The following is a 24989-nucleotide window of genomic DNA, read 5'->3' on the forward strand; positions in this document are numbered from 1 at the left end:
GAAGATATCTCAGAAGATTCTTGGCACCAATCCAATGTGAGTGATGAGGCTCAACCATATATTGGCTCAACGTGTTGACTGCAAAATATATATCCGGACGGGAGTTCACCAAGAACATCAATGATCCTATGAGTTGACGATATTCAGAAGCATTTCCCAGATTAGGTGCGGCAGCACTACCGCATAACTTCTTGAAGTTAAGCTCCATCGGGGTAGTCACGGGCTTGCAGTGCACCATAACAAATCTCTCCAATATCTTCACCACGTATTTTTCTTGAGATAAGAAAATTTCTCCTTGCTTTTGCCAGACCTCCAGCCCTAGGAAATAGTGCATCAATCCTAGGTCCTTCATCTCAAATTCGGAAGCCAACTCCCTCTTACATTTGTGAATGAGAGGGTCTGCACCTGCCAGAAAGAGGTCATCAACATACAACACCAATATAAGAGGCTTATCATCCTCAACCTTAATGTAAAGGTTTGGATTGGTTTCACTCCTAGTGAATCCCAGTGTCATCAAGTAGCTATCGATCCTCTCATACCAATCTCGGGGTGCTTGCTTCAACCCATAGAGATCTTTCTTCAACCTGCATACGTCAGATTCTCGATTATGAATCTCAAACCCTTGGGGTTGTTCCACATAGACTTCCTTTTTAATCGAACTTTGCAAGAACACGGTCTTGACATCCATTTGATGTAGGTTCCATCCTTGCGAAGCACCAAGGGCTATGATCGAGCGGATAGTGGTGTATCGGGCAACAGGTGCAAATATCTCATCATAATCTACACCTTCCTTTTGAGAGAAGCTTCAAGCAACAAAGCGAGCCTTGTACTTTTTAGCACTCCCATAAGCTCCATGCTTGATTTTGTAAAGCCACTTCAAGGTGACAACTGTTTTGTCCTGGGGTCTGGGAACCACATCCCAGAAATCATTCTTCATGATGGACTCGTATTCCTCATTCATAGCATCCTTCCATACTTGATGCTTCACAGTTTCTTCGAACGATGAAGGCTCATTTTGAATGATGGTCCTCATAATGGTCAAGTATCCCTGATACTTGGTCGACTTCTTACTTTCACGGAAAGTCCCTTTAGGTGCAATATGTCCTTGGACATCGTCAAGTGTCCCCTTAAGCCATGAGGGCCTCTTCCTAGAAGAGGAAGGCTCTTGCGGAGGGGGATCAATAGGATCCATAGGTTCTTCCACATCGGGCATCGTTTCATCTTCCTTCTCATCTGGCTTCCTCGTGTCAGCTTCTTTAGCTTTCCTTAGAATAGGAAGATTGTCAACCTTGCTAAGAGCCATATCTTTGTCAAAGGTGACATCATGACTTATCTCGACTTCCCTTTGACCCACATAGATTCTATAGCCCTTAGAAGTTTCGCTATAGCCCACAAAGATTCCCTTCTTACCGGATGCACCCAATTTGCTTCTTTTCTCTTTCGGCACATGAAAATATACGGGACTTCCAAAAATTCTAAAATGAGAGACATCAGGTTTCTTACTAGTGAACATTTCTTCGGGAGCCTTGGAATCCAATGCTTGATGAGGGCATTGGTTTTGAACATATACAGCGGTATTCGCAGCTTCGGCCCATAGAAACTTTGGAAGCCTTTGATCATGGAGCATGGAATGATCAGCTTCCAAAATCGTACGGTTCTTCCTTTCAGCCACACCATTCTCCTCAGGAGTGTATGGTGTTGTGGTCTCCCTTTGAATGCCAGCTTCCTTGCAAAAGTCATGGAACTCATTGGATTCATACTTGGTTCTATTATCAGTCCTTAAGATCTTGATCCTCTTCTCAGTTTGATTCTCGATGAAGGATTTGAAGTGACGGAACTAGGAGAACACTTCATCCTTCCTTTTCAAGAAGTATATCCAAGTTTTGCGAGAATAATCATTTGTAAAAGTGAGATAATATAAATATCCTCCCAAAGAGTTCACCAGATATGTCGGAGTGAACCAACTGCAAAATGTCGTAGGTCTTGCTATGGCTTGAGAGGAATGGTCCTCTTTTGAGCTTTCCTTCGGCACATCTCGGACATACATCTTCATGCTCTACTTTAAACTCGGGCATCCCTGTGACCATTTGTCTCACATCGGGTAGAACCAATGTTGCACTAATCGTTATCGGGATAATTTCGATGCGGGGAAAAAATCGGAAAAAATTGTAATAATCGGGAAAAAATCGTTTGGTACAAAAATATTCATTTTTTTTCAATTTTTTTAATATCTAAACCATCTACAACATAAAATAAATATATTGACACATAAATATGATAAAAGAACTAATATATAAGATGTTTAATATCCTTTCTAGTGCTAAAATCACACATAACAGTGAATCATGTCCTGAATAGTAAGTCCTGACTACTGAGTCCCAACTTAGCCTCAAAATATCAACAAAAAATATAATAATGTATCTCATGAGTCATAATATCATATACAATGAAATGAACAAAATAACTAAAGTCTAATACTATTGATTTCCTCTGCCCCTCCTGCGAGAAAATGCCATAGCTTTCCCTTTCCCTCTAGAGGTAGATGCTGGTGCTGGTGGACTTGGCAGTGGAGTTTGCTGTGCTCTAGAAGCTGAAGAACTAGAAGTAGGAGCTATAGTAGATAGACCACGTCCTCTACTGGTGGCAGGGGTAGCTCGGGCAGGTGGTGTCACCCCCTCCTCCCGTTGCTCCAACTCCTTCTCCTCCTCCTGCACTAACCAATCATCAACAGACTCCATGAGAGGCCTCTCGGACTCAACCCTCCATGCAGCAGTGGTGTCAATCCCATCCAATGAGATGGCCTCCATATCAGGTGTCTTCTCAAGTTGCCTCACCTACAATCGAAGATTGTAGTAGACGTAGACCATGTCATTAAGTCACTGGGGACTCCAACCTGTACAAAGATCATGAAATAATAATTATAAAAAAAATATTGTTTAATGAATTTAAAAATTTATTTGGAAATTTGCAATATTTTAAATTTTTAAGTGTTAACTTGTTGCACTTCTTGTTGTGTATTTTTTCAAATACACTCCAGTTGCGCTCACATCTTGAGGAGCTACATGTTTGGATGAGGATCTGAATGGCAAGCTTTTGCAGAAGGGGCACCCTGGCACCATACTCCACCATGCATCTACAACAAAATTACAAATAACATTTTAAATAAACATAAGAAAAAAAATGGAATTTGAAGAGAATGAAATTTGAAACATACTAAAAAATACCTGGCATTTTAATTGTCCTATTAGTCACAGCCATGTCAAAGCCAAATGTGCCACCTGCCATCCTATATGTCTCAATTTTTTTAGAGATTTCTATACGTTCTGCTGGAGATCGCACCATCCTCTGGACACAGGTTAAGAATCCATCTATGATCTCAGCATCAAATACGAACCCACATGCGTAAGAAAATGTGGGTTTCAGGAAAATCCCAGCAGCATGAATGGGACGATGGAGTGTGTTGTTCCATCGTTCATCAATCACTTCTCATAGGAGGAGTTGTCTCTGAAACCCCTCATCTCCCTTATCATCATAGTAGGGCCAAATGGGTTCTTTCGCCCTGTCCATGACCTCATACAAATAGCCCATTGCGGGCTTGTCACTATCAACTAACCGAAAAACTTTTACCAAAGGTTCAGTAACGGTGCACACCTTCTGCACTCTCGCTCAGAAGTCTTCCTGGTATGAAACTAGTCTGCATATGGACTCTTCCTCTGGTTTGTGGCTCATTGGCAAAGCACGCCACTCCTCTGAAAGAAACATTCTCTTCACATCCCATATAGAATTCAAGAGGGATTGAAGAGATATGAAACTGGTGGCAAACCGTGTAATGGCAGGGCGCACCAACTCTTTGTTGTTCATGAATCTTCTCATCAAGCTAAGCACAGATGTATGATTATATATAATTTTGTAACGCTTTTGGATGACTCAACAATATCTTCGACAAAGGAAATTTTCCCTGTCTTCCAACATCAAATCAATACAGTGTGCAGCACAAGGTGTCGAAAATAAAGTAGGATACCTGTCCATAAGCATCCTGCCAACAACAACATAATTTGCAGCATTGTCCGTTATGACTTGGATAGCATTTTCTGCACCCACCTCCAAAATAAACACATCCAACAAATCACATAAAGTTCTTGTATCTTTGATTTGTGCAGATGCATCAACAAACTTGATAAACATAGTCCCCTTGGGACAACGAACCAAGAAGTTTATAAGGGTTTTCCCCTCTTGGTTAGTCCAACCATCTGACATCACAGTGCAACCTGTTTGTGCCCATGATTCCCGAAAATCCTCCAATCTTTTGGTGCAGTCAAGCTTTTCATTTTGAAGAATCCGACCTCTCATGTCATGATTAGAAGGGATTTTGTACACTAGGCCAACAGTTGCAATAGCATCAAGAGTAGGCTGGAAAAATGAATTATTCCTTACAATGCTGAAAGGAATATCACTCCAAAGGAGAAATTTTGCCAGCAATTTGTCAGCTTGTTCTTTTTCAGTTTTTTTTAGCATTGAACTGATAGATGGCTGTGAACCAGGTGTGGTTCGAGGAACAAAAAATGATGAGGCAGCTACCAGATTGGTTGATGCTGTAGTAGAACCACTGCCACTTCCTTGTTCAACTGACTTTTTTAGTTGCCTCTTCATTTCTGCTTTGGCCTCTCTAGTGTGGTCTAAAGTTTCCAATGCTTTCATGGCTCTTCGGATGAGTTCAGGATTTGTATTTGTGCAAGGCCCTACATCAAATCCAGGGATTTGTGCAAGGTGATACTTCAATCTGTACACCCCCTCGGACATATGGTGCCCACACAACTTGCAAGACAAGTTTATTCTATCAGTGGGAGCAGCAGGTTCACCAAATTCCCAGAAAGGGTCCAATTTCCTTGGCATGTTTGATTTTGAACTTTGAAATTGAAAACTTGAATGGTGTTTTGGTGAACCTATGGGAAAATAAGGATTACAATTTAGTATTTACAAGTTACAAACTTACAATTTAGCATTTTACTATTTACATTTTACAAAAACTAAAAAAAATTACATACAATTTAAGAAACCCCATTCCAAACCCAACCAAAAAAACTAAAAAAAAAATACATTGGACAAATGTCAAAAACCCCATGGGCCCATTCCAAACCCAACCAAAAAAACTAAAAAAAAATTACATTGGACAAATGTCAAAAACCCCATTCCAAACCCAACCAAAAACATAGAAAAAAACAAAAACAAAGTTACAAAACAATGAAAACACAAAACATTGGTGCCCATACCAGTTTTATGGAGATAATGTGTCTCCTCCTTAGCTCATTCTTTGATTTTCGCCTCCAGGTAGTTGATTTAGCTCCAAAATCTCCAAGCCTCTAATTCTCCAACTCTCCAAACCCCACCGCGCCCTCTGCTGTCCAAATGAAATAAAAAGAATCGCGTTTTTCCTAATAAAAACGCGCTGCCTGATGGGCCCACGCTTTTTCAGTAAAAATAGCGATTTTTTTCGAAAAAATCGGCCAAATTTTTTTCCCGATTTAATTGTCATTTTGAAAAAATCGTGATAATACGATATTATCACGATTTTTTCCCGATTTGTGCAACACTTGGTAGAACCTTATAATGAAGGTGGGCAAACCTCTGGTGCCATAGTTTAGAGTGCAGAGTTGTGTTGAAAGACATGACTCCCAACAGACTTTATCCAACTTGATATAAAGAGTCAACCCAAAACCCAAGAGTGAAAGCATCTTTTAAAATTCTTTTTCCACACACGTATCTTGCCATCGATGAAGGCCACCTTGTAGCCTTTGTCTTCCATTGTTGAAATGGACACCAGGTTCTTCTTAAGATCAGGTACATATAGGACTTCTTGCAAATGGATTGTGTTACCCTTATTTAATTGAAGAGTAACATTCCCTACACCCTTTACGGGATAGGTGGAGTTGTCTCCAAGAATAATCTCCAAGTTTATCTCCTTCTCTGTCAGATTAGAGAGAGCTTCCTTGTAACCAGTGAAGTGCCTTGAGGCACCACTGTCAAGCAGTGTTTTTAAAACCAGAACCGGTGACCGGACCGGTCCACCTAATGAACCAGTTTACCTTTCGGAACCAGTCTAACCGGGATTGGTTTGGTCTAAACGAACCGGTTTTAAAAAAATACATTAAATAATTAATTTTTAATGAAACAAAACTATTTTTAAGATGTAAAACCATGATTCCAAGCTAATAGAGACAAAATATGCAAAGTTTGCTCATTTATGTACCATGTAAAGGTGAATATATCAAAATGGCACGGAGTGCAATACATATCATCGACAAAATAGCAAAATACATAAGCAATGAGGCTCTAAATGGCCTATAAAGTCCAGAAACAATGTTGCAAGCTCTGAGGCCATTGACCTACTACAAGTCTACTGTGTACACATGATCAATCATCAAGTTCATCACCACTACTAGCCACAGGATCATCATCAGGAGATACATAGACATCATCTGGTTCAGAGTCTGAGGATGCCTCAGCCTGATCTGCAACCTCAGTATCAATGCCACCAATAACAATAGAAGTGGACCTAATGGAAGCACGAATTTGTCGACTTGGACGACTAGTGCCTTGCATTGGTTCTTTGCCTTTCCTTGATGCCGCTACTGATCCTGGTTCTGATGCCGCCACATAATCTGCTTCATCCCCCGCTAAAGCCATGTCGATATCAAAATTAGCCTCAAAAACAGGATCTTCAGTCTCCTCCACCCATTCTAATGTTGGATCAATATCGTCCAACACAATGGGATCTAGATCAGGTGTTTTGCTCATCATTTGGTTCCTCCTCAGTCGAAGGTTGTATTGCACGAAAACAAGATCATTTAATTGTTTTTGTTCCAAACGGTTTCTCTTCTTCGTGTGTATGCGCTCAAAAACAGACCAATTGTGCTCACAACTTGAAGCACTGCAAGTTTGACTGAGGACTCTAATTGCAAACCTTTGCAATTGAGGACACTGGCCACCAAATGACTCCCACCAATGCGCTGCAAAGAAAAAGACATTAATTAGTAACTTAGTTTATAATTTGAATTGTAGAGAACGTAAACAATTTTAACTTGAAAAGAAAAACAAATTGGAAATTGGAATTGCTTACCTGGTTGGTCCACATCTCTTGCCATCTTTGCTAAGTTTTTGCCCAAAGTACCACCTGCCATATTGAAAAAAGTAAGTTGTCTATGTATTGCCAACTGGTCTGCATGGCTAGGGACCATGCGCTCCAAGCAATCGATCAATCCAACTCTGACCTCCCCATCATGTAGATATCCTAGCCGATTTTTATAATGATACTTTGGGTTCAAAAGATACCCAGTTGCATGTATAGGACGATGGAGTTGATTGTTCCATTTGTTATCAATGATCTCCCATATACGGCCATATTTAGTTAACCTGTCCTTGTAAGCTGCCCGTATCTGCTCCTTTGCCTAATCCATAGCCTCATAAATGTAGCCCATGGCCAATCTTTCCCCATCCACCATCCTTAGCACCTTAACAAGGGGCCCGGTAATTTTCACAAGCTCTAGAGACATTTTCCAAAAATAAGTGTCTAACACTTTCTTTTTGGTGTCTTTTCCATCTGGTCTACGAGTCCACCGAGATTCAGACCATTCTTCAAAGGAAAACATTTTCTGCAAGTTTTTATGTTGACCATTGAGACATTGCAACGTGAGGAAGTGAGTTGCAAATCTCGTAATTGCAAGCCTAACAAGCTCTTTGCCCCCAATGTGTTTCCTCATTAGGCTCAATACCCATGAGTGGTTGTAAATGTATTTTGTAATGCACTTGGCATGCTCTACAGTGTTTTTTACCCACTCCACTTTGCCTATATCCTCAAGCATGAGGTCTATGCAATGTGCAGTACATGGAGTAAAAAATATGGTCTTATATTTGGTCTCAAGCATCTTTCCAGCAAGAACATAGTTTGAGGCATTATCAGTGATGACCTGCACAACATGCTTCTCCCCAACTTCCTGAATAATGTTATCCAAAAGCTCAAATAGAAGTGTTGCATCCTTTACCTTATCAGATGCATCAACTGATTTCAAAAACATGGTTCCTTGAGGGCAAGAAACAAGGAAATTAATGATAGTGCAGTTCTTTCCATCGGTCCATCCATCTGACATGATGGAACAACTTGTTTTGAGCCATGAATCTTTAAACTCAACCAAATACTCATCAATGGAAGATATCTCTTTTTGCAAAAGAGCTCCCCTCAAGTCATGTAGACTAGGGCCTTTGAAGCCTTTCCTGTAGCTATAACAGAGTCCCACATAGCTTGGTAATAAGGTGAGCAAGCAACATTAAATGGGATATCTGAATCATACCACCATCTAGCAATGTATTGATGAGAAGTTTCTTTGCATTGTCTTTTCCAACGTTGATCCAAAGTGGGTTGAGAACTTGGCTGGGAGGAAGTGGGATTAGAAGAGACAATGTTGGTAGAAGATGAGAAATAACTTTGGATGTTTGTTCTCTTTGTTCCTTTTGATGGTTGGCCAAAAGAAGGATGAATATAGTGAAAGGGGTAATTGGTGGAAGGGATAGAAGAGGAGTCTTGAATCTCATAATCATCATACCCACTCTCTTTCATGGCTTTTAATAATTCCCTCTTCCTTGCAATGTCATCTTGGATGGCCTTCTCCCTAGTCTTATCCTCATAAAACTTTTTAAGCTTGGAAATGTATTCTGCCCTAATAGGACCTAACAGTGCATTTGGTGCATCACATGGCTTTACTTGGCCTCTTATCCCAGCCAAGTGTTGTTTCAACCTAAGAATACCCCCACGTCCAATAGATTTATGGCATAATTTGCATATCATTTTTCCATCAATTACATCACAATGAGCCCATGCACTGTCCTTTTCTTTTGGAGCCATGTTTGCTTGAAATAATAACAATTTGCAAAGAAATCTGCCATTTAAAAAAAATTGCAGCTAAGCAACATGGAAAACCAAAGATAAATGTAGGAAAACAAATGCACATGCAAGCTAAAAAATTTGATAGCATAGAGCTAGAGAGTTCATAGCATAGATGATAGAAGTGAGAAGTTTATAAATTTATAACACATAAAAAAATTTAATTCATGGACAACAGTCAAATGAGGAATTTTCAAGTGAAAATCCTTACCTGGAAATGCAAACTAGCTTCTTTAGCCTCCTCTTGAAGTAGTCTCCTCCATTGACAGCTACACACTATCTCCAAAATAGCTCCAACTCCAACTCCAAGATGACTACTTCAGCAAAAACTCAACACTCTCCAAGCTCACAAACAAACTCACAAACACTCATAAACACTCCAAATCAAATGTGTGAGACAAATGAGAGTGAGAGGAGCCTCTCAAAGGCTTAGAGAGGGTGTTTTTGGAGGGAAAGCACCCTTAGTTCCCCCCCAAAACCCCTAAAACACACTCAGCAAGTCGCTTTTCCAGCTCACGGTGGGCATGCCTCCTAACCGGCCGGTTTAGGATGGAACCAACCGGTTTGCTATAAACCGACCGGTTCCGTCCTAAACCGGCCGGTTAGGACCAGTTTTTGTCAAAAAAAGGAGAAATGGGCTTGCTAACCGGGTTTTTGGGCCGGTTTCGACTGATGGGCTTGCTAATCGGCCGGTTAGACCGGTAACTGGTTAGCAAGGCCGATTTTGAATACTATGTTATCAATAAGCCAGTTGCCCAACGAATACGGAGGAGAGGCAGTGGAGAGGGCCGATATCAGATAATATTCATCTTGCTTATTGTTAACAACATTTGATTCATACCTGGAGTTCCTTGCTTTCTTGGAGGGTTGATCACTTCCTTGATTTCTTGCATTTGTCTTTCCTTTGCCATTGAACCTGCCATTCCTTTGATTGTGGTTCGAGTTGCCCCTGGAGTGATTTTGATCATCATCATGAGATGTGTCCTTCCTATTTGGACACTCCCTCGCATAGTGGCCAAATTTATTGCAAGCGAAGCATCTTCCCTTCCTTCCACCCTTCGATCCGATCTTTCCTTTGAAGTGACCTTTAGACCCAGAATTATTTCTCCTTTTATCATGAGAGGAGAAAGCAGTGGGGTTGCCTTTGCTTGAAGGCATTTCTTGCTCTACCATCCTTGTCTCTTCTTGAATGCATCTCGCCATCAATTCTTCAAATCCTGGAATTCGACCATTGTTGAAAAGAGTCGTTCTAAATACATACCATTCGGATGGGAGACCTCCAAGAGTAGTGATAATTAGTTCCCTATCAGAAATGACTTCTCCAATTGATAGGAGATCATTCTTGATCTCAGTGATCCTTAAGAAGTAGGATTGGATATCCTCGTCCTCGCCTTTCTTAATATCCTTCAGCTTATTTTTGAGGAACAAAACTTGATTTGCATCACTAACTTTAAACAAGCTTACGAGTCTGTCGTAGATCTCCTTGGAGGTGTTCAGCTTGGACATGTAGGCCACCAAACGCTTGTCAATTGAGTCCCGGATGATCTTCTTTGCTTTGACTTCACCCTTAGTGTACTTGTTCCTTGTAGCAGCCGGTGCATTTGATGGAGGCTCCGTAATTCTGCCCCTCACATAGTCCAACACTTCCTGCTCTTCCAATGTAAGATCTAGAGACATCTTCCATCTGTGATAGTCAGACTTCTCACGGTGCTTGTGTTCGGCGTGGAAGTGCGATGAGGAACCCATGAAGCCTTTTGACTTTTTCCAACTGTCTTTGGTGATTGCTCTTGCTCTTGTTTGGGCTTTGTTTTCACCTTACCTCTGATACTATGTTAAATTATGGTATGTTCTATGCTTAAGAGCAATTTACTTCAATTCTTCTTATTAGCCCAATATAAATTTCCAGTATTGTAATCACATCAACATGATAGTAAAATGTAGATAGAACATAAATTTAAATAACAAAAGACAAGCCAAGACAAGAGACACAAGATGTGGCGCCAGTTAGGGACAAACCCCAATGCGGGGAAACCCTTTGATCAATTCTTCTATATTCTTCAATAATTCAGCAGAGAGAGAGAGATAGTACAATATCACAAATCTGTGATTTACAACAGCAATAGTGAAACCCTTGAACAACAATGACAAGGCTGATCAATCAACTCCAAATGTCCTCAAGACAACCTAGGAGAACTCGGCCTCCAACAACAATAAATAGCAGCCCAAAACAATCCTCAAAACATGGTCAAAACAATAGTCAATATATTAGCTCCTGCAGTCAACCCTAACCAGTGAATGCTGTCCCTAAACAATGGTCAAATAGAGGTCAACAAGGCTGATCTGAACTGCGCCTAGCAAGAGAGAAACTCCCCACACAAATCTGCAGTCAAGGGAGCCTATACGCTGGTCAACACAGTCCTCTAGCACTCAAAAAAATGTGGCTGTACCTTCCTGTGTCCTCTTTCACCCATGTCACAACTGCTGCCCTAACTGCGTCCTCTTTCTTCTTCCCATGTGAGAGAGTCTTCTTCCTCCTATGCATACCTAAGAGATGTGGAGATGAGATGAGTGTGATAATGCCTCAAGGTCTCTTCTACTTATATGTCACATTGAGGTTTAGCTGGGGGTGTGAAACACTATTTTACTCGCTGGCCGACCTTGACAAATTGTTAAGAAATACAAATAAATTCATATCTTCATGAATACATGTCGGAATCGGATGATCGTTAGATCAATCCCACACCTCTCGATGAGAGGAATCCAAGAAAAATATCAGCTGCCATAAATAAGATGACTCACATGGAGTTTGGCCCTAGTTGCCAATTTTAACAGATAGAGAGCAGATCAGAAGCGAAGGACCGACAGGACGAGATACGGAATAGAGGCTGTGATTGTGCACTAGAGTAGCGAGATTGTCATTGTATCTTGTATTCTTGTACTTGTGGATATTTGAGGGCCATTATCCTTTGTATGGGACCCGTAGACTGTTGTATTATATGTTGATAATATAACAAAGTTGGGTTACATACACTGTTGTTATTGTGCACGTGATTTATTTATGGCGTTATATTGTTCCGCTATGCTAAGTAGCTTTGTTGAGATTCTTGGTTTAAGATTCTATCCTATACACTATGGTCGTGGAAATTCAACATGGTATCAAAGCGTGTCTGAGCTACTTTGAGAGACAATGAATCAAAAGAGTGCACAACGAAGTACATGTTAAGAGGGAGCTGGTCACATTGAAGGGCTTACTACAATGTCGAAGTTGTAGGTTGGTCTATGGTATGAGGACAGGATGGAAGGGTTGTCCAACTATAGTCCTTGGAAGGAAAGGATCAAGTTGGTATTGTAGGTCAACAAGATCTGGGAGTTCATCGAGAAAGAGATCAAGAAGCCAACCGATCTTAAGGAGCTGGAAGTGTACGTGGAATTGGATATGAGGGTGAGATTGATCATCCTGGATGATGTGAAGGATCCCCTAATATCACATTTGTCCAGGAAGAACACTGCGCATGAGATGTGGATGGCTCTTCAGAATTTGTTCTAGAAAAAGAATGAGAACCGAGTACTGGTATTGGAGGATAAGATGAAGTCCACTAAGATGATACAGGGTGAAGTAGTGACTTCGTATATGATGAGTTGTCTTAGGTCAAAGATGAGCTTACTGCCGTTGGTGTGATTATATCAGATTATGATATGGTGAGAACTGCTTTAAAAGGATTCACCGAGGAATGGAAGCCCTTCATCAAGGGGATCATTGCCAGAGAGAAGTTGCGAGACTGGAATAGGCTGTGGGACGACTTCATTTAGGAAGAGTTGCGAGATAAGGATCTTCATTCGAAGAAGAGGGCTTCAAATGTTGACGTGGCACTTGCAGCACAAATGAAGGGTAAGTAACAAAAGGATTCGAGTAAAATCAAGTGTTTCAATTGTGGCGATTTGGGCCATTTTTCGTTGAGATGTCCGACGAAGTAGACAAAAGATGATGAGAGTGTCATGTCCCCATTTTTATTTTTCTTCATAGTACAACCAGGGTGAGTTTCCAGGGCAGGGGATGGCCAGGTCAGTGGAGCAGGTTTATGTCATCAGGGGTCTCGATGGAGTTTTTATGGGATCTGATGGCATTTGCTTGGCATATTTCATCATCCGCATAGTTTGCCTTTTGTTCCTTCGCATTCCGACAACTTTAAAAAAATAGCATTATTATGGGGCCTAACTTAATGAGTTATGCGCGAGGTGGCATTCTGCGGAGATTGATTGACGAAACACCTTAGTGTAATAGCTCATTGGAACCGAAACGAGAAGATCTACATGATGGGATGTTGAGAAGTGACTTCCAGTGGCCAACGAGAGTATGGTAGGTGATTTACCATTTTCCTTATTTAAAAATGACTTTAATTAGTCATTTAGTTAAGGAAAAATAATTAATTAGATGAAATGGGCCAAAAGTGACTCAGTAAAATAAAATAAAATAAAAGGGGTCACCTAAGATAAAGTCAATGGAGGAGCTTCTAGAAAAATAATAAATTAATAACATATGATGCTTCAAGAGGCTTGGAGTCTATCCATCAGATCTATAAAAAGAGGAGGAGAAGATCATTTGGGACATCTTGGATTTGTGTATTGTTTTTGTGGAGAGGTTTGAGAACCTGATTCTCTACTTCAGCAGCAGCCCCAGGATGGAAAGTTGGAAACCCTCAGGTGATTCAGTGAGATTGGGTGAGTACCCATCTCCCTTGGTGAATTCATTCAGAATTCACAAGAGCTCTTATTGTTTGCAGTTTCATTTTGAGAGGCCAGATCCAGTGCTATAGCAGACACATTTTGAGGTCGGATCTAGTTTGCAGTAGTTGTTTGAGTTTCTCAGCCATTTCTAGCTATTTCATATTGCTATGTACTCCTATTTTTGGTTAATATAATAAAGCTGAGATTTCCTTTTGCTCATCATCGTTATTTGCATGTTCTATGTTGTTAAATTTTACATGGCAATCTTCTGTTTATGAGTGGAAATTTTATGTGAAGGGTTTGTTCCAAATTTTCTTCATTTGTGACATTACAGAGAAGAAGAAAGGGAAGCAGGTCGCCGATGTTTCCACTGCTGCTGAGATAGATGCTCTCACCAAGAGGTTGGAGGAGGAGGAATTTGCTATGATCTCTCATTTCTTGCAGAGTACCATCGAAGAGGCTGCATGGTACGTGGACAATGGTGCGTCGAAACATATGACAGGGTCACAGGAGGCATTCAACACTCTAGCTGAGTGGGACTCAAAGTTGCACATGGTGTTGGGTGACAAGAGTCAGAAGGAGATCCACAGATTGAGAGTTGTGCCATTCAAGATGGAGTCAGGACGGGTGATGCGGGTCTAGGATGTATTGTTTGTACTAGGACTCAGATATATCATGATATTTGTTTCAATGATCAAGAAGAAGGGGTTTGAGGTCTTATTCCAGGAGGGGAGAGCAAGACTTAGTCCCAGAGGCTCTAGCTTCGCAGGTATTGTGCTTGGAATTAGAGAGCATGGTCTATACAAGTTGATGGGCAAGCCTATGGATCATGAGAAGAAGAAGCAGCAGGACTAGGTTCAAGTTCTAGAAAAGTAGTTGCAAGTGCAGGCTTCAAAGGGGCAGGTACAAGTTCCAGAGAAGAAGGTCCAGGTTCGAGAGGCTAAGAGGGAGTTGAGTCCTAGAGTGAGTTTGCATGTTTAGAGGGAGAATTTGTAGCCCAAGTAGAGCGCGTGGTTAGTAGGGAGCAAGGGTGTTTCCACAGTTGCCAAGAAGGAATCATGGAGAGAGTACAAGACATTCCAAGAGAAGAAGAAGAAGCAGGATGCTTCCAGTGACAATGACACTTCTGAGAGAGGCGTAGTTCATGCTACAAGGATTGCTGCAGTTGTGAGCGCCAAGAGTTAGGCGAGTGTTGCGAGAAGTGATGATGATGATAAGCCACTTGCTAGTCTTGGAAGTACCTCCCTCACTAAGAGGGAGTGTTGATTTTTGGGTAGCTTGGGAGGTAGGTTTGGAGGTTGGAGCAACTTAAAAGTCACTTGCGGGCTTGGAACGCAAGGTTGGGGTTTTGCACGCACTGATGTTTGGGCCAAAACCATGGAGCATTTTCGACATGTGATGGATGGAGATGATAGAGGACATTGAGGAGAATCCAGCGCAATGAAAATCATTGTATTCCGAGTTGTCTACAACGAGTTATGAATTTTTGAAGGTTAAGGATGGGTTTTCGACACATAAGTCATGTAGGCTTGGGAAGTGAATGTGCCAAAAGACATGTTTCTTTGTGAATTCGTGGAGCCCTTGTAAAGAGTATAAATACAAGGTGATTTGAAGTCATTTTGATCATCCAAGAGTGCAACACATATCAAGAAGGGAGCTCGCATAAAGAGATTGTATCTCTGTTTTGGCCGCATGCAAAAAAGGCAGGACCAGTGAAGTAGGAGAGGGCCTATTAGGGCATTTTCATGACAATTTGCTGGCTGAGCTTGTCTAGCAGGAGGGCCGAATGAGAGGAGAAGGATTCGGGTCTGTTTTGGTGACATTTGTGGGAAGACAGACCAAATAAAAAAGAGTTGCATCTTGTACTGAAGTCTGGAGGAGGGTAGTGTCCCTTAACTCAGGAAGAAGAGAGGGCTGAGAGTTAGTTAAAGGGTTGGTAACAAGCCCAAATTTCAGTGATTAGGAGCAGCTCCTTAGAGGAAGGAACCTGCAACTGTAGAGAGCAATTCTGGGCAGTGAAAGAGGGCTGGAAATGACTGTGGTCACGCCCTAACCATTATCCATGAGGATCTCCAGACACCAGTGGCATGGAAAAGGCTCAAAATTCAAAGTGGTGTAAAGGCGATGAACTTGACATCAGATCAAAGTGCTCATTGCCCTGATTCCAATGGTGCGAACGACACTCCAATCCGTGTCCGGATGAAGGAGATAGAGACAGTCAAAGTTGGGTTGACTTTTGATGACGAGGCAGGATTAATGAAGGCATAATTTGAACTTTTTCGGCGGATGGAATCCGGCCAACTTCGGCCAGATTCCGGCGAAATCGTTGCCTGTTTAAAAAGACCCCTAAGGTAAAAAAAACTGAATTCCCAAAAATGCACATTTTTGCTTTTATTAACAAAAAAATATGAAAAAAGGGGGTGGTGGGCCACCAACCCCGCCACCCCAACTCATAACCGCATATAAAAAAAAAAACATATGTGGTGGAGGGGCGGGCCACGACCCCCGGCCTCTCCCACGGAACCACCACAACACTCACGGAACAGGCCACAAACAACCCACGACAATTGCAATTAAATGTGGGTGGTGGGCCGACCCTTGGGGCACGGACCCAAAAACGCCCAAAAGGGAAGCGTAACAGCGATGACAACGGAGGTACGGTGGGCGGGCCTGACCCAACCAATTTCTATTTAAAAAAAGGATTTTGTTATGTAAAAAGGAGGAGGCGGGGTTTGACCGCTCGACCTCCTCCATATTAACTGGACCCCTAAACCAACTCAGCTAACTGCCACTTGGGAAAATCCGTCGGCCAAGTTTTATTTAAACGTAGTTTGTCAGTGCGCCCAAGGAGGAGGAGGCAGTGCACGCAGTGCGTGGCAGAATTTTGTAGGAGGGCCGAAATTTCACTTTGTTAGATTTTGACAAATTTTATATGGTTTCAGCATTTCTTGATGCCACGAACGCAATGGCGCTATTCGTTTCTCCATCAGAGTTCTGCATTTTTCAGCCATTTTTCAGTATGGAGGTATAAAACTCATTTTTTTTGTAACTGATGCTTGTACTCTTCTTTCTCATGCCACTTAATGAATGAAGGCCTTCCCATTGATCGAGCAGGGCCTAGAGACGTAGTCCAAGTCGGACGAATTCCGTTATCAAGTTTTGTTGTCTTCTTTCATGCATTATGTGTTTCTCCTCTTCTCTCATGTGCACATTAAGTTTTCTATGTTAAGCTACAATTTACGCATGTAATTTTTTAACATATCTATAAGCAAAAGATCTTGGATCAAGTGGTATCAGAGCAGGTCATTTTAGATGTGAATTGCATGTTTGTATGCTAACAAAAAACAGGCTCCTAAGAGGCGAAGGGAAACTAAAGTCTTTGAATCCCGAAGCAGGACGTGCACATTGAAGGAGAAACATGGCAGATGAAGAGGCTCGTCATGAAGAGGAGCTCAATTTCCGCAAAACCTTCTATGCAATGGTAGAAAATGTAGGTTAATTTCTTTCAAGACTGGAGAAAGCAGAAGGGAAAAAGGTAGAAGAACAAGGTTCAGTGCATGGAAATGGTGAAGAAGAACCCCCTCCTTCTCCTTCCACGAGTGAAAGCTCTTCTTCCTCTCATCATCATCATCGTAGAAATTCAAGGGGTGCATCTAAGAAACCTTTCTTTAAATTAGATGTCAAATTTGATCTTCCCATGTATAATGGTGAAAGTAATGCAGAAAAGCTTAATAACTGGATTAGGCAGATTGAGATCTACTGCAGGATTCAACAGATCGAAGAGGATGAAGCAAAGATTCAGTTGGCCTCTCTTTGACTGAGTGGCACCGCGCTCGTCTGGTGGGAGAGCAAATTGCAAAGCAGTAAAAGTGTGGGTAATCTTCTTTCCTCATGGCCTAGTTTCATTTCTGCATTAAAGGAACAATTTTATCCCTTGGGTTATAAGCAAAAAGCCTTAATGGATTGGCAATACTTAAGGCAAGGCAGAGGTCAGGATGTTCAAAGCTTTATCGAGGAGTTTAGAAAACAAGCACTTAATTTGGGCATTGCACTTGATTCACCTGAAGTAGTAACTAAGTATATTGGATCATTACATAGTTACATTAGACATTCATTATTATTGTTTGAACCTACTACCATTGACTCAGCTAGTGTAAAGGCCATTCATCTGGAAAATAGGGGAACACCTGAATGGGATGACCACCCAAAGAGAGCCACAACAGCCAAGAGAAGGGGAGCAAAGCCCTCTTGTACACATTGTGAGAAAGAGGGGCATGATGAAGAAAATTGCTGGAAGTTGCACCCTGAGCTGAGACCTAAAAGGAATGATAGAAAGGGGAAGCAGAAGGTCGTCATCACTGTGCAACAAAACCAAGATTCCAGGTTAAAGGAAGATGAGAAGGTCACAGCGGTAGGATTTGCACGAGGTAGGCCCATTGACTTTAGGCCCGATTTTAGTGATGAAACGAAGTTTGCAGCCCTTGGGATTGCGGCAGGAGGACCCATAGATTTGGGGTCTGATTCTGGCCATGAATCAAGGATTTCAACAGACATAACGAAAAGGGCACTCCCCGCAGCAGGACTCCAAGAACTTGAGGAGATCAACCACCACATCCAAGCAGAGAATGCTGAGCTAAGGAGGCTTCTACAGGAGGCAAGGGAAGAAAAAAAAAGATTACTACGCCAGTTGCAAGCCAAGGATGAGGCCTTGGAAAAGCTGTAGCATCGCTATCCGGAGGTAAAAAGCGATTCCTCGATTTCATATGATTTTCATGATGATGAATTCACTGCTTTTGAAAAACATACTACAGGGATTGGATCCAAACTATTGAAGAAGATGGGGTATCAGGGAAAGGGCCTCGGCATCAAAGGCCAAGGCATCGTAAACCCCATCGAAGTCGAGGAATTGTCGCGTCGTGCAGGACTCGGATACACCAAAAAGGAAATGGGAGAAAGCTCCAATACAGCTAGTAGCCAGCTAATTTCAGATGATGAAATTCCCTCCTCATGGTCCAGCGATATTGGGGGTCCCATAAACACTTATCGGAGGAACACCAGGGGAAAGCGCCCCAAGGCAACCTCGAAAGTTTGGAGGAAAAAGAATCGTTGTAGCCATTGCAACAAAGAGGGACACCAACAAACCGCATGTTCGATGCTCCATGCTCTGGAAACATCGCTAGAGAAGCCAAAAGGTGAACATGTTCAACAAATGAAACCACCCCATTCACGGTGGTCTACTTTGTTAAGTTGGTTTTTCTAATGTAGTAGCTTGTTATGGCCACCATTGTAAATCATACGTTGCAAGTAAATGTAAAAGTGATGGTGTGTTTCCTATCACTTCAAACCGCAACGATGATATTTTGGCCTTTATTTACTAGTAGTTGAGGTATTGATTACTTTTTATGTAATCCTTGGCCAAGGAGTGTGTGCTATAAACTCTTGGCAAGGAAGGGTTGTTAAGTCATGTGTGGTGTTCATGATTGCAAAAATATGTACTAATTTTGCGTACAGGTGATCGAAAGTGTGGGTTGAAAGGACACAAATAGTGTGCTAAGTGTAAATGCTTTTGGGGTCCAAAAGCTCCTCAGTGGGGAGGATTGATCCAGGAGGATCTCTAGACATTAGTGGCATGGAAAAGACTCAAAATTCAGAGTGGCGGAAAGGCAATGAACTTGACATCAGATCGAAGTGCTCGTTGCCCTGATTCCAACGGTGCGAACGACACTCCAATCTGAGTCCGGATGAAGGAGATAGAGGCAGTCAAAGTTGGGTTGAATTTTGATGATTGGGTAGGATTAATGAAGGCATAATTTGAACTTTTTCGGCAGACAGAATCCGGCCAACTCCAGCCAGATTCCGGGCAAAATCGTTGCCTGTTTAAAAAGACCCCTTTGGTAAAAAAAACCGAATTCCCAAAAATGCACATTTTTGTTTTTATTAACAAAAAAATATAAAAAAGGGGGTGGCGGGCCACCAACCCCGCCACCCCAACTCATAACTGCATATCAAAAAGAAAAACATATGTGGTGGAGGGGCGGGCCATGACCCCCGACCCCTCCCATGGAACCACCACAGCACTCACGGAACGGGCCACAAACAACCCACGACAATTGCAATTAAATTTGGGTGGTGGGCCGGCCCTTGGGGCACAGACCCAACCACGCCCAAAAGGGAAGCACAACAGCCATGACAACGGAGGTACGGTGGGCGGGCTGCCCAAGGCAAGCGCGACCCAGCGAATTTTTATTTTAAAAAAGGATTTTGTTATGTAAAAAGGAGGCGGGGTTTGACCGCTCGACCTCCTCCATATTAACCGGACCCCTAAACCAACTCAGCTAACCGCCACTTGGGAAAATCGCCGGCCAAGTTTTATTTAAACACAGTTTGTCAGTGCGCCCAGGGAGGAGGAGGCAGTGCGAGGCAAAATTTTGCAGGAGGGCCGGAATTTGACTTTTTCAGATTTTGACAAATTTGATATGATTTCAGCATTTCTCGACACCACGAACGCAATGGCGCTGTCCGTTTCTCTATTAGGGTTCTGCATTTTTTGGCCATTTTTCAGTATGGAGCTATAAAACTGTTTTTTTGTAACTGATGCTTGTACTCTTCTTTCTCATGCCACTTAATGAATGAAGACCTCCCCATTGATCGAGTAGGGCCCGGAGACGTAGTCCAATTCGGACGAACTCCGTTATCAAGTTTTGTTGTCTTCTTTCATGCGTTATGTGTTTCTCCTCTTCTCTCATGTGCACATTAAGTTTTCTATGTTAAGCTACAATTTACGCATGTAATTTTTTAACACATCTATAAGCAAAAGATCTTGGATCAAACCTGGTTATCTATAACAGCAGTGAAACAGACCCTAGAGCAGTGAGCCAAAATAGTAAAATATATGTATTTCATGTATGTTTGCTAGTGTTGGATCCTAGTTTTTGGATCAGTTTGGATGGGATATATTTGCAGCCTGTTGAAGCCAAAGAGGAAGGGCAGACTTGATGGTTAGATGCCCTAACCAGTGGGCAGATTCTACAGTGAAGTTTCAGAAGTTGTATTGGGCACCTTTGGATTGTTGGAGGGCAATGTGTGGTGTCCAAAGTAGCCCTAGATCAGCAAACAAGAAGGACTTTGGACTGTTGTGTGAGTGGGTGAAGTATTGAGCCTAATGTGCAGCTCTTTGATGGACAAAAGAGGCTGCTAAGAAGGCAGTTGGATAGCTCAGGTATTGGCCAGCCTAGTGGAGCAGATTGGATCAGCCCGTGTTCATTGTAGCAGAAGTGACTTGCAGCAGTGAAATGTGGCAGCCCTCCTGGAGTCTCTGTGTGTTGTTTCTTGATGGACTAAGGGGCAGCTAGAGTGCAGATCGGAAGCGAAGGACCGGCAGGATGAGATACGGCATAGAGGTTGTTATTGTGCACTAGAGCAGCGGTATTGTCATTGTATCTTGTATTCTTGTACTTGTGGATATTTGAGGGCCATTATCCCTTGTACGGGATCCCTAGATTGTTGTATTATATGTTGATAATATAATGAATTTGGGTTACATACACTGTTGTTATTGTTGTTATTGTGCACGTGATTGATTTATTGCGTTATATTGTTCCGCTGTGCTAAGTAGCTTTGTTTAGATTCTTGGTTTTGGTAGCGTCAGAGATTTAAGATTCTATCTTAGACACCAGGGTTGTGGAAATTCAACAGTTATTTGTTGTAGGATGGTTTTTTTGACTCGAGAGGCCATTTAGAGCCTCTTTGTTGCTGTACTTTTGGTTTAGAGATGTATAGCAGTCTGTGCTGTTTTGGCTATATGCACCCTTGTGATATACACTAGAAACTTTGCATATTTGTGTATAATGATTTGGATTCATAGGGATACACAAGAATATATATGTTTTTTAAACAAAATTTGAATATTTAATGTATTTTTGGTTGACCAGTTTTTTCCACTTCCGGTCTGATTCACATTTTTGGGGTTGATCAGTTTGATGACTGTCTGCTTCTGATAACATTGGTTAGGAGACAACTTTTTATGGGGGAGAAATGGGAATTACAATGACTGCGGTTGCAAGAATGGTGTGGGCAGAGACAATATCCAGAGATCAGAATGAAAAGGTAATTAATGTCTAGGGCAGGGGAAAGGAGGTAGAGTCCATTGGAGTCCAAAATTATTCTGCACCATGTTCTTGGGCCATGCCTTCACTTTGTCCTACACTTTTGTTGTAATGTTTTTCTGCAATATTTGTATAGGTTTTCGTAGTTGGGAGGTTCTTATGAAGAATAAATTCATTGTATACATCCTTCCCATAGGCCCGTTGGCCTTGCGGAGAGTTTAATAAAACTTCATTTCTATTTGATTTTATTCCTTCTCTTTTTCTTTTCCTTTTAAGAATGATATTATGCATGACATGACTGCTATCTTCTCCATCAATTTCATGCCAAAGTTAGATCATCAACACTGCCATATCTTATATGTGAATCAACAATATAGAAGAGACATTAGTCTTTAAGAACCTTAACCTATCATTTGGAGTTTCTGGATTTAAAAGACATGGATAGAATAGAGAAAAAATTGGAACTACGAGCACCTTTCTAACTACATTCACATGGAGGCAATGAATTATAGCATCAAATAAAGTATACCTTCATTATTATTATAATATGTACAGAGGATCATGTCTTGATGGACTCAAGGGGACTGCATACCCATGGTAAGACACAGAGGGAGTGACCTCAGATGGAAAATGACTAACTGCTTGTGCCTGTTCGTCATTGAATTGATGGTTGGGAAATTTGTTGCAACTGTTGAAACAACTCTCCACTCATCAAGTACCCATAAAGAAAACTTTTTTACATAGCTTTAGAAAAATGAAGGGCAATTATATTTTCATTACAGTAGGACTTTAAAATGGATAATTAGTACAAGTTACTGCTAGCAATGGTTACAGATACAAATGAGTTGATATGCAGTGAATTGCTTTATGTGCATTCATTATCAAGTACATACAAAAATATTTAGCATTAAGTACCAGGAATGGGATTATATTTGAAGACTTGTTGATGATTTTAATCATTAGTACTTGTAAATTTTGTATTATTCCAAATTTGAAGGGCCCCATTTATAGTACAAATTGTCAATTAATTATGTGGGAAATGGCTTTGTCCAGTACACAATTGCTAGAAGCTGCAGTGGTTATTCTATCCTGATCCTACTCGTATATTACATAATTCCATCCTTCCTATTAACAACCTCTATAATTGACATGCTTGCATTTATCACATTAAAATCTCTCTCAGACTAATCTGGTAGAATTCTGTATTGAGCAGCTAAATTTCGTTGAAATTTCATTTATTTTATTTTATCTCCATGATTCACATGTTCATTTTTAATATAAAATGCTCAGGTAGAGAGGAACACACGTATTCTTGATCATCTGATTTTTGAATTTAGCAAAACTTCCCCTTCTTGCTAACATTTATTCCTATATTCAAGCTAACTCCAAACAAGATATCAAAATATTGGGCCATAGCAATTACTCTTTTTTCTGTGAAAGAGTAATCAACAATATTAGAGAGCTGTTTTAGATATTGAAGCGCATAAATGGTGAGCTGTTATTTCATATAATTTGGAAATTGATATCTATAGTTCATTACTGAAAGAACAATAAATTTGGCTGTCTATATTTGTTAGAAACTCGGATGTATGTTTCTGAAAGAGATCTAATACGGCTATTTTATAATTCTGAGATTTCAGGTTCTGTTTTACATGCATAGATAACTGGGCAATCATTACCAATCTTTGTCCCCTTTGTAAAGCTCAATTTGAGATCATTACCTGTCTCCCTGTAAGTACTGTGCCTCTTTTCATAATTGTCAAGTCTTTAATGTTTACTCCAGCTTCTATAAAATTTTCACACATTAACTGAATGGCTTCACTTAGTTTTATAGATATGTCATAAGGTTGTGTCCATTTCTATTTATTTCATTGTCAGTTTTCCTTGGGCATAATAGAATTATATTTTCTGGATTTTGAATATGCAGGTCTATGACACGATTGGTGGCAGTAATAAACAGAACAATTCTTGTGCTGTTGGAGGAACAGAGAGGTGCTTTCCATTTTAATTTTAATTTGACAACCCTTTTTACTCTTTCCTTCCCTTTCTAGTTTCCATATCTGGGTTATTCAGTTACAAAAGTTGGATTTTCTTAATGCACTGTCTTATTAAACTTTATAGGGATTAAACTTGTTTAGTAATTCATCCATTGACTACTTAAATTATTTTCATACATGCAATGATTTTATTATAGGTTCACTGTCTTCTCTGAGATGAGCTTGGAAAATAACCCACTTGGGTAATATTTAAATGAGAAAAATATGTAAAATATACTGAGAAGATTGAAAAGACATTTTAATATAATATGCAGACATATGCACACATAAATCTGCTGTTGAGTCAACTCATGGTTATGCATTTAGTGGATCAAGGAGTTGATAAATGCAGTATTGATAATTGCAATTGTTGAATTGTTGGACATCTGCTAGTGTTTAACACACTCGGTTTACTAAAGTACTTACCATGAAGCAAATTTTGTGTCTTTCATTGATATTTTGGTTCTTAACTATATTCACAAATTACATATATTAAAAAATACAAAAGATATTACAAGATACGCAGTGTTAGGGTTAGGCTATCATTTTTTTTCATAGATTTAATTAATGAAGTTTTTAATACAGGCTGAATGTAACATTCTGAAGTTACTAATCTGTTGCCTTTTGTTTTTGTTACAGGGATCAAAATTGGTATGTCTATGGGAAGAACAATGCACTTTCCTTTCCATCATATTATATTGATGAAGAGGTATTGACGCCATTTAACCTTGCTTTTAATTATTCACGTATTTATGTCTTTCTATTGTTTACTACAATCATATCAGGTCTGAGCTGGTGACCAAAATGGTTGACTCATGTTGTTGCTCAGATTGTATAGGCACTGCGACAACGACTCAGATCGGGAACCATCACTTTGATTCCGGACCTCTCCATTCTAGTTGTCTCCCAACCAATGTTGCAGTAATCGTTATCGGGATAATATCGGCTTGGGAAAAAAAGGGGAAAAAATCGGAAAAAATCGTAAAAATTGGGAAACAATCATAAAATACAAAAATATTCAATTTTTATCAATTTTTTTAATATCTAAAGCATCTACAACATAAAATAAATACATTGACACATAAATATGATAAAAGAACTAATATATAAGATGTGTAATATCATTTATAGTGCTACATCACACATAACAGTGAATCATGTCCTGAATAGTAAGTCCTGACTCCTGAG

At 40.6% G+C, this 24989-nt stretch overlaps 1 protein-coding gene across 4 annotated transcripts in view; it reads left to right on the forward strand.

Annotated features, from left to right (window-relative positions):
* LOC149205398 (RING/U-box protein) overlaps positions 1-24989 on the forward strand; it is a 221736-nt gene that overhangs the window by 98849 nt on the left and 97898 nt on the right. For 3 of the 4 annotated variants that reach the window (XM_089395040.1, XM_089395039.1, XM_089395041.1), the window contains 3 exons: positions 23406-23496; positions 23693-23757; positions 24441-24510. In XM_089395040.1, coding sequence (XP_089251166.1) covers positions 23406-23496; positions 23693-23757; positions 24441-24510 — 226 coding nt within the window. Of the gene's footprint in view, positions 1-21670; positions 21767-23405; positions 23497-23692; positions 23758-24440; positions 24511-24989 lie in introns of all 4 variants that reach the window. The other variant, XM_089395042.1, reaches the window with a different exon arrangement.

Source organism: Pinus tabuliformis, chromosome 1_2 (genome assembly GCF_031772625.1).
Source record: "Pinus tabuliformis cultivar Carrire ecotype Pingquan chromosome 1_2, CPIR1, whole genome shotgun sequence".
Taxonomy (NCBI): domain Eukaryota; kingdom Viridiplantae; phylum Streptophyta; class Pinopsida; order Pinales; family Pinaceae; genus Pinus; species Pinus tabuliformis.